This window comes from Chlorocebus sabaeus, chromosome 25, assembly GCF_047675955.1.
Source record: "Chlorocebus sabaeus isolate Y175 chromosome 25, mChlSab1.0.hap1, whole genome shotgun sequence".
NCBI lineage: Eukaryota > Metazoa > Chordata > Mammalia > Primates > Cercopithecidae > Chlorocebus > Chlorocebus sabaeus.
In genome coordinates, this window is record NC_132928.1 from 32581163 (window position 1) to 32592264 (window position 11102).

Below are 11102 nucleotides of genomic sequence, written 5' to 3' on the forward strand. Positions count from 1 at the left end.
CCATTCTGTAGGTTGCCTCCTCACTCTGATGGTAGATTATTTTGCTGTGCAGAACCTCTTCAGTTCATTTAGATTTCATTTGTCAATTTTGGCTTTTGTTACCATTGCTTTTGGTGTTTTAGTCATGAAGTCTTTGCCCATGTCTATATCCTGAATGATATTATCTAAGTTTTCATCTAGGGTTTTTATGGTTTTTAGGTCTAACATTTAAGTCTTTATTCCATCTTGAATTAATTTTTGTATAAGGTATAAGGAAGGGATCCAGTTTCAGCTTTCTACATATGGCTAGCCAGTTTTCCCAGCACCATTTATTAAATAGGGAATCCTTTCCCCATTGCAGGTTTTTATCAGATTTGTCAATGATCAGATGGTTGTAGATGAGTGGTGGTATTTCTGAGGTCTCTGTTCTGTTCCATTGGTCTATATATCTGTTTTGGTACCAGCACCATGCTGTTTTGTTTTCTGTAGCCTTATAGTATAATTTGAAGTCAGGCAGCATGATGCCTCCATCCTTTATTCTTTTTGCTTAGGATTGTCTTGGCTATGTGGGCTCTTTTTTGGTTCCATATGAACTTTAAAGTAGTTTTTTCCAATTCTGTGAAGAAAGTCAGTGGTAGGTTGATGGAGATAGCACTGAATCTATAAATTACCTTGGGCAGTATGGCCATTTCCACGATATTGATTCTTCCTATCCATGAGCATGGAATGCTCTTCCATTTGTTCTTGTCCTCTTCTATTTTGTTGAGCAGTGGTTTGTAGTCATCCTTGAAGAGGTCCTTCACATCCTTTGTAAGTTGGATTCCAAGGTATTTTATTCTCTTTGTAGTAATTGTGAATGGGAGTTCACTCATGATTTGGCTCTCTGTTTGTTATTGGTGTATAGGAATGCTTGTGATTTTTGCACAGTGATTTTGTACCCTGAGACTTTGCTGAAGGTGTTTATCTGCTTAAGGAGATTTAGGGCTGAGACAATGGGGTTTTCTAAATATACAGTCATGTCATCTGCAAACGGAGATAGTTTGACTTCCTTTTTTCCTAATTGAATACTCTTTATTTCTTTCTCTTGCCTGATTGTCCTAGCCAGAACTTCCAACACTATGTTGAATAGGAGTGGTAAGAGAGCGCATCCTTGTCTTGTACCAGTTTTCAAAGGGAATGCTTCCAATTTTTGCCTATTCAGTATGATATTGTCTGTTGGTTTGTCATAGATAGCTCTTATTGTTTTGAGATACATTCCATCAATATCTAGTTTATTGAGAGTTTTTAGCATGAAGGGCTGTTGAATTTTGTCAAAGACCTTTTCTGCATCTATTGATGTAATCATGTGTTTTTTTTTGTTGGTTCTGTTTATGTGATGGATTATGTTTATTGATTTGCATATGTTGAACCAGCCTTGCATCCCAGGGATGAAGTTGACTTGATCATTGTGGATATGCTTTTTCATGTGCGGCTGGATTCAGTTCACCAGTATTTTATTGAGAATTTTTGCATTGATGTTCTTCAGGGATATCAGCCTAAAATTCTATGTTGTTGCTATGTCTCTGCCAGGCTTCAGTATTGGGATGATGTTGGCCTCATAAAGTGAGTTAGGGAGGAGTCCCTCTTTTTCTATTGATTGAAATCGTTTCAGAATGAATGGTACAATCTCCTCTTTGTACCTCTGGTAGATTTCAACTGTGAAGCCATCTGGTCCTCGACTTCTTTTGGTTGGTAGGCTATTAATTATTGCCTCAATTTCAGAACATGTTTTTGGTCTATTCAGAGATTCAACTTCTTCCTGGTTTAGTGTTGGGAGGGTGTATGTGTCCAGGAATTTAGCCATTTCTTCTAGATTTTCTAGTTTATTTGCATAGTGGTGTTTATAGTATTCTCTGATGGTAGTTTGTATTTCTGTGGGATTGGTGGTGATATCCCCTTTGTCATTTTTTGTTGCATCTATTTGATTCTTCTCTCTTTTCTTCTTTATTAGTCTTGCTAGTGGTCTATCAATTTTGTTGATCTTTTCAAAAAACCAGCTCCTGGATTCATTGATTTTTTGAAGGGTTTTTGTGTCTCTGTCTTCTTCAGTTCTGTTCTGATCTTAGTTATTTCTTGCCTTCTGCTAACTTTTGAATTTGTTCACTCTTGCTTCTCTAGTTCTTTTAGTTGTGATCTTAGGGTGTCGATTTTAGATCTTTCCTGCTTTATCTTGTGGGCATTTAGTGTTATAAATTTCCCTCTACACACTGCTTTAAATGTGTCACAGAGAACAAATGTGTCCTTGTTCTCATTGGTTTCAAAGAACATCTTTATTTCTGCCTTCATTTTGTTATTTACCCAGTAGTCATTCAGGAGCAGGTTGTTCAGTTTCCATGTAGTTGTGAAGTTTTGAGTGAGTTTATTAATCCTGAGTTCTAATTTGATTGCACTGTGGTCTGAGAAACAGTTTGCTGTGATTGCTGTTCTTTTACATTTGCTGAGGAGTGTTTTACTTCCAATTATGTGGTCAACTTTAGAATAAGTGCGCTGTGGTACTAAGAAGAATGTATATTCTGTTGATTTGGGATGTAGAGTTCTGTAGATGTCTATTAGGTCAACTTGGTCCAGAGCTGAGTTCAAATCCTGGATATCCTTGCTAACCTTCTGTCTCACTGATCTGCCTAATGTTGACAGTGGGGTGTTAAAGTCTCCCATTATTATTATGTGAATGTCTAAGTCTCTTTGCAGGTCTCTAAGGACTTGCTTTATGAATCTGGGTGCTCCTGTGTTGGGTGCATATGTATTTAGGATAGTTAGCTCTTTCTTGTTGAATTGATCCCTTTAGCATTATGTAATGGCCTTCTTTGTCTCTTTTGATCTTTGTTGGTTTACAGTCTGCTTTATCAGAGACTGGGTTTGCAAACTGTGCTTTTTTTTCCTTTCCATTTGCTTGGTAGATCTTCCTCCATCCTTTTATTTTGAGTCTATATGTGTCTTTGCACATTACATGGGTCTCCAGAATACAGCACACTGATGGGTCTTGACTCTATCCAATTTGCCAGTCTGTGTCTTTTAATTGGGGCATTTAGCCCACTTACATTTAAGGTTAGTATCATGATGTGTGAATTTGATCCTGTCATTATGATGTTGACTGGTTATTTTATGAGTTAATTGATGCAATTTCTTCATAGCATCAATGGTCTTTACAATATGGCATGTTTTTGCAATGGGTAGTACCAGTTATTCCTTTCCATGTTTAGTGCTTCCTTCAGGAGCTCTTGTAAGGCAGGCCCAGTGGTGACAAAATCTCTCAGCATTTGCTTGTCTGTAAAGGATTTTATTTATCTTTCACTTATGAAGCTTAATTTGGCTGGATATGAGATTCTGGGTTGAAAATTCTTTTCTTTAAGAATGTTGAGTGTTAGCCTCCACTCTCTTTTGGCTTGTAGAGTTTCTGCCAAGAGATCTTCTGTTAGTCTGATGAGCTTCCCTTTATGGGTAACTTGACCTTTCTCTCCGGCTGCCCTTAACATTTTTTTCTTCATTTCAACCTTGGTGAATCTGACAATTATGTATTTTGGAGTTGCTCTTGTCGAGGAGTATCTTTGTGGTGTTCTCTGTATTTCTTGAATTTGAATGTTGGCCTGCCTTTCTAGGTTAGAGAAGTTTTCCTGGATAATATCCTGAAGAGTGTTTTCTAACTTGTTCCATTCTCCCCATCACTTTCCAGTACAGAAATCAAACAGGTATTTGGTCTTTTCACATAGTCCCATATTTCTTGGAGGCTTTGTTTATTTCTTTTCACTCTTTTTTCTCTAATCTTGTTTTCTCGCTTAATTAATTTGATCTTCAATCACTGATACCTTTTCTTCCATTTGATCAAATTGACTATTGAAGCTTGTGCATGCATCATGAAGTTCTCGTGCTGTGTTTTTCAGCTCCTTCAGGTCATTTAAGGTCTTCTCTACATTTTTTATTCTAGCTGGTCATTCATCTAACCTTTTTTCAAGGTTTCAGTTTCCTTGTGATGGGTTAGAACATGCTCCTTTAGCTCGGAGAAGTTTGTTATTACCAACCTTCTGAAGACTACTTCTGTCAGCTCGTCAAACTCATTCTCTGTCCAGTTTTGTTCCCACTCTGGCAAGGAGCTGCAATCCTTTGGAGGATAAGAGGCCTTCTGGTTTTTGGAATTTTCATCTTTTCTGCTCTGGTTTCTCCCCATCTTTGTGGTTTTATCTACATTTGGTCTTTGATGTTGGTGACCTACAGATGGGATTTTGGTGTGGATGCCCTTTTTGTTGAGGTTGATGCTACTTCTGTCTGTCTGTTAGTTTTTCTTCTAACAGTCAGACCCCTCAGCTGCAGGTCTGTTGGAGTTTCCTGGAGGTCTACTCCAGATCCTGTTTTCCTGGGTATCACCAGTGGAGGCTGCAGAACAGCAAACATTGCTGCCAGATCCTTTTTCTGGAAGCTTCATCCCAGGGGGGCTCCTGCCTGTTTGAGTTATCTGTTGGCCCCCACTGGGAGGTGTCTCCCAGTCAGGCTACATGGAGGTCAGGGACCCGCTTGAGGAGGCAGTCTGTCCATTCTCAGTGCTCAAATGCCATGCTGAGAGAGCCACTGCTCTCTTCGGACCTATCAGAGAGGACCGTTTAAGCCTGCAGAAGCTCTGTTGCATTTTGTCCTGCCATGCCCTGTCCCTAGAAGTGGAATTTAGAGAGGCAGTAGGCCTTGCTGAGCTGTGGTGGGCTCTGCCCAGTTCGAGGTTCCTGGCCGCTTTGTTTCCACTGTGAGCTACTGAAGTCACAGCAATGGCAGATACCACTTCCCGCAGTGAAGCTGCAGCATCGCAGGTTGATCTCATACTGCTGCACTAGCAGTGAGCAAGGCACCGTGTGCGTGGGACCCACCAAGCCAGGCAAGGGAGGATATTTCCTGGTCTTCTGACTGCTAAGACCATGGGAAAAGCACAGTATTTGGTCAGAAGTGTACTGTTTCTCCAGGTACAGTCTGTCATGGCTTCCCTTGGCTAGGAAAGGGAAATCCCCCAACCCCTTGCACTCCCAAGTGTAGCGATGCCCCACCCTGCTTCAGTTCTCCCTCTGTGGGGTGCACCCACTGACTAGCCGGTCCCAGTGAGATAAACCAGGTACCTCAGCTGGAAATGCAGAAATCACCCGTATTCTGTGTCTATCTTTCTGGGAGCTGCAGACTGGAGCTGTTCGTATTTGGCCATCTTGGAACCGACCCATATATATGTAGATATACACACACACATACATACATATATACATATATATACATACACACACACACACATACACACACACACACACACATATATATATATATATAGAGAGAGAGAGAGAGAGAGAGAGAGAGATTTGTTTCTAAGGAACTCCAGCCTGGGCAACAAAGGAGAAACAGTCTCTGTCTCTCTCTCTCAATATCTCTGTATCTATGTAGACACATCTAGAAATGTATATATATTTTATATATATATTTTTAAAGAGACAGGATGTGTGCCACCACACCAAGCTATTTTTTTATCTTCATTTTTTATGGAGATGAAATCTCCTTATGTTGCCTAGGCTGGTCTATCGATAGATAGGTAGACGGATATATATAAAGAGAGACAGGGTCTCATTTGTTGCCCAGGCTGGAGTGCCCTGACCTTGGGCTTAAATGACCTCTCACCTCAGCCTCTTTAGTAGTTGGGACCACACCTAGCTAATTTTTAGATTTTTCTTTTTCTTTTTTTTTTTCTTTTCTTTTCTTTTTTTTTTTTTTTTGTAGAGACAGGGCATGTGCCACCACACCCAGCTATTTATTTTTATTTTTATTTTTAGTGGAGATGGAGTCACCTTACGTTGCCCAGAGTGGTCTTGAGTTCCTGGGCTCAAGTGATCCTACCGCTTTGGCCTTCCAAAGTGCTGGATTACAGATGTAAGCCATGGTGCCCAGTGTACTCTATTATTTTTTCTTTTTAAAAATATTTTTACTTTCTTATGGATAAATCTATTTTTTGTTAAACTATTTCATCCTCTATTAGCTGGTTAATTATACTTTCCTGTCATTTTTTCTTAACCATTATCATAGAGATTATATCATACAATCTTTATTAATTCAATCCAATATATATTAGAACTTTTATTACTTCTCTAGAACTTTAAAACACTAATTATTTACTCTTCCAACATTCTGTATTACTATATCATGTATTTTAATTCTACATATATTTTAAATCCAAAAGATATGATTGACATTATTGTTTTGTCCAACTATATTCTTTTAGATTTACTTATATATTTATCAATGCATTTTCTCCTCATCTTTTCCTGTTTTTCTGTTTCTTACTGGGATAATTTTACTTTTGCTTGAAAACTATTATTTCTTTATTATTTTTTCAGTTTTTTTTTTAAGTCTGCAAATGTCTTTATTTTCCTTCAATTTTGAAGAATATTTTTGCCTGATATAGAATTCTAGCCTAGCCCTTATTTTATTTCAGTGCTTTAAAATCTGTTATTTTGGCTGGGCGCAGTGGCTCACACCTGTAATTCCAGCACTTTGGGAGGCTGAGGTGGACAGATCACGAGGTCAGGAAATCAAAACCATCCTGGCTAACATGGTGAAACCCTGCCCCTACTAAAAATACAAAAAAAGTTAGCGGGCATGGTGGTGGGCGCCTGTAGTCCCAGCTACTCGGGAGGCTGAGGCAGGAGAATGGCATGAACCTGTGAGGTGGAGCTTGCAGTGAGCCAAGAATCGGCACTGCACTCCAGCCTGGGTGACAAGCAAGACTCCATCTCAAAAAAAAAGTGTCATTTCAACCTTTTCTGGTTTTTATAGTTTTTGTTATATAATCAAATGCCGTTCTTAATAATACTTTTTGAATGTAATGTATCGTTTTTTTTCTCTGCTGTTTTTAACATTTCTCTTTGTTTTTAATCTCAGCAAATTATTATGTTGGCCTAGATGTGGGTTCTTTGTACATTTTATTCTTCAAGTTAGTAGCATTCCTTGAATCTTGATGTGCTTGATATCCTTCATGGGTTTTAGAAATGTTTGGCTAATATCTTTTAAAGTGTGCATTTCCCACTCCTTGGCTGTGATTCCATGATACATATATTACATCTTTTTGCTATGCCATTGTCTCTTTAAATCTATATTTTCTCTGATTTTCTTCTTGTTTTACAGTAGTAATTGGTAATTTTCTCGTTGTATTGTTTCTTTGTTTCAATTTGGCAATTTTCTTCTAGTTTAATAATCCTCTCTTTAGATGTATCCAATCTGCTTTAAACTCATCTTTTGAGTTCTCAATTTCAGCAATTATCTTTGCATTTCTATTTCATATTTTCTTTTTGTAGCTTTGAGTTATTTGATGAAAGATCCTATCTTAACATCAACTTCTTGAACATATAATTCATACTTTTTATTAAGGCTTATCTGCAAACTCCAATATCTGGAACTATTTTCTAGCCCCAAATTCTTGATATTTTTGTTAACAGTTGATTGAATTTCACATATTACATATGGAAAATTTTAGGAGGTTTGGATGATGTCAACTTACTCCAAAGAATACTCATCTCATCCTCTGGCTGATGATTAGGGTAGAGGCAGTTGGTTTCAATACAATGAGAAATAAAACTTTCTCTACATTTGTTTTCAGACGCTGCTTGCCTTTTCTCACAGACCGTAACTGTCCAGGGCTCTTCACGGAGAGTTTGTTGTGTTTATTAAAGCTTTTTCTCCTTGACTGTCTCTGATATTACTGGGGGAGTGCTAAATGCCCACTGTAAGTTTGTGTTTACTTTCTGCTTGGTTTCTCATCCTATGCCTCTATACAAGTGAGGGATAAGCAGTACCTCAGGGAAAAGCTAGCGCAGAGCCTCGAGCTCACATCTCTACACCTCCTATCCTTCTAAGTTCTTTTCTTTTCAAGTCCTGGCTGTCTTGGCTTATCAAATTCTCATTTTTCAGTCTTCAACTCTATGATGAGATTTTCACAAGTTCTGCTGGCTCTATGCCTATCCTGGCCATTCTCTATCATCTAATCTCTCAGACTTAGAGTCAACGATCACCTCAAGAGAAAAAATGGCACATAGAATTTTACTCTCCTTCTGTCGCCCAGGCTGGAGTGCTGTGGCGCGATCCCCGCTCACTGCAACCTCCACCTCCCAGGTTCAAGCGATTCTTCTGCCTCAGCTTTCCCGAGTAGCTGGGATTACGGGCAAGCGCCACCATGCCCGCATATTTTATTTTAGTTTAGTTTAGTTTATTTATTTTATTACTTTATTTTATTTTCAGTAGAGGCGGGGTTTCGCCATGTTGGCCAGGCTGGTCTCAAACTCCTGACCTCAGATGATCCACCTGCCTTGGCCTCCCAAAGTGCTGGGATTACAGGAGTGAGCCACCGCGCCCAGACTCACGTAGACATTTAACTCACCTGAATACGTTTTTTCCAGAACCTTAGTTCCTTGACTAAGTTCCTTGGAGGTTTTCTGATACCTTGAAATGCTTGCTTGTTTCCCTGTTTTTCAGATTTTCGGTTTCTTAATAGAAGTACTGGTTTGATATAATCTACTCTGTCGTAGCCGAGTTTGGTATGATCTACTCTGCCACAGCCGAAAGTTAAAGATCCATGAATCAACTTTTAAATTTCTTTTAACTTAAATCTCATATTTTGTAGAACAGTGGCATCCTAAATTATAGCACTACTTGACTTCATTTTCACAACGATTTTGTAATGACTGTAGTAATTCTTGTTCATTTTTAGCGCCTGTAGCACTTCCGGCATAAGGTTTGACACATAGGCATTTAATAAGTAGTTGCTGAAAAAAATAACTGAACATAGTACTCTCAGCAGCGGTTTCACTTTCTGGGGTTTCAGTTACCTGCTGTAAACTGCAGTCTGAAAACGTTAAATTGAAAATTTCAGAAATAAACAGTTTATACATTTTAAATTCTGCACTGAGTAGTATAATAAAATATCATGCCTTTCCATCTTTCCTGCCCAAGGTATGCTAAAAAGAAGCGTAAAGTGCTTCCTTTAAGTGAAAAGGTGGAAGTTCTCAACTTAAAAAGAAAAGAAAAATAAATGTATGCTGAGGTTGCTAAGATCCATGGAAACAATGAGTCTTCTATCTATGAAAGTGTAAAGAAGGAAAAAGAAATCCATGCTAGTTTTGTTGTTGCAACTCAGACTGCAAAAGTTACAAGCCACGGTGTATAACAAATGCTTAGTTGAGGTGGAAGAGGCATTAAATTTGTGGGCAGAAGACATGAACAAAAACGTGTTCCAAATGAATGACAATAGGGTTTGGCATTATCTGCAGTTTCAAGCATGCATTAGGGTTCTTGAAATGTATCCCCCGCAGGCAGAGAGGGCATACTGTAAATAAGTTTGTTAATGTACTACAGGTATGTGATTAATATGCCATATTAGCAACTCTGAACATTTTTACCTGTCTCAGAACGTATTCCTTAATGCTAGGTCATCCAGGAGACAAATAAGGACACAAGAAATCCCATTTTCTGAAATAATCTGATATTTGATGTTTTAGAAATATTAATGTTTTTATTCTGGGAAAAAAATCAAAGAGGTTTTTTTTTGTGTGTATCCTAATACATACTTTAAGCTTCTCTTTTGTTTAGTATACATGGGAAAGGACACAATTATACTTTCCATGCTTAGAATTTAAAATGTCTTAATCCAGCCTTGATATTTCTTAACTAGACATTTTAAAGAGAAGAAACTGTCAGCCATTTTGGATGGCATGAGGTTATAAAGCTTTGGTCAGTGTTGAGAATCTAGTTCATGTCTATATTTCCATAAAATGTTATTTATACAGCAATTAATAATTTGTCTCATGATAATTTTATTTGAACTTTCTGAAGAAGGAAAAGGGAAAAGAGCATGATATCAATGACCATTAGTAACTGTCAATGCTTCCCCCAAAATACCTCTTTTTGTTTGTTTGCTGTCTTTGAAAAACCTAATGACATAAAACTAAGTGATTGGCAGAAAATACCTTTTCCCCAAATCCAGGACCACAGAGAGAAATGGCTCACTGTTTTCTGTGAGATTTGAACGTATTTTATGACTCAAATATTAATTCTAATTAACTGACTTGCTACTCTTATGTCTGAGAATTTTAAGGTCCTCATGAGTACGCAATACAACGATTCCTGTTCCTACCAAGATGTAACAAGATAGTTTTCTTCTTTTTCTTTCTTTCTTTCTTTTTTTTTTATCTCTTGTTGTCGTTCCCAGAGCCATGCACATTATCTTTTACTGAAATGGAAAAGAATAATTTACTTCTGAAATGGGATTTTGACAATAGACCACATATTTTGCATGGTGAATATGTTGAGTTTATTTGTAGAGGAGATACTTATCCAGCTGAATTATATATTACTGGATCTATACTTAGAATGCAATGTGACAGAGGGCAGTTAAAATATCCAAGATGTATTCCAAGACAAAGCTAAGAAGTGGCTTTCACCTATAGGTATGTTTTTTTTTTGGTCAGATTGTTATTCAACATTTCAGAAATGTTATGTTCTACACCACTCTTACTTTATGGCAACTGGAAAGAAAAAATAATAATATTTTCTTCATTTGTTTTATACCAAGCAAACAACTGGAAGTGGTAATGAATTCGACAGGTCTTTTGAATTGTCTGAAGTGAAAGCAACATTTGCCATTTGATATTTGTGACACTTTGGCAAATGGAAAAATAAATCAATTTATATGTGTAATACTTAAATGTGCAAAAATTAACCTATATGTTCTGTGATAAGGACAAAATCACACTTTCTCCTACTTCTCAATCTAATTTCATGCACTACTAATAAAGTTTGGAAAATATGGTGTTTATTTTCTGAACCACATTTTTATGTAACTTTTGGAAATCACATACTAAGGTGTTTCCTCATACTACAATTTAAAAAATACATCTTCTACTACTTACAAGAAATAATTTAACTATTTTCTTAGAGAAATGTTAAAAAAAAGTATAATAAAATTATGTAAAGCATTTTGTAGGATCAGAATTTTAACCGTTTTTGAAGACATTATATACAGAAAATGGAAATTATATTTTTTGTTCAGCTAAGAATATTAAAAATATAAGTAGTGGCAA

General features: G+C 37.3%; 1 protein-coding gene across 1 annotated transcript in view; it reads left to right on the forward strand.

Moving 5' to 3' along the window:
- The window catches only part of F13B (coagulation factor XIII B chain), a 30486-nt gene extending 20037 nt beyond the window's left edge, over nucleotides 1-10449 (forward strand). The window contains exon 11 of the mRNA XM_007989077.3: nucleotides 10232-10449. Coding sequence (XP_007987268.3) covers nucleotides 10232-10449 — 218 coding nt within the window. The remainder of the gene's footprint in view (nucleotides 1-10231) is intronic.
- Nucleotides 10450-11102: the final 653 nt, after the last annotated feature.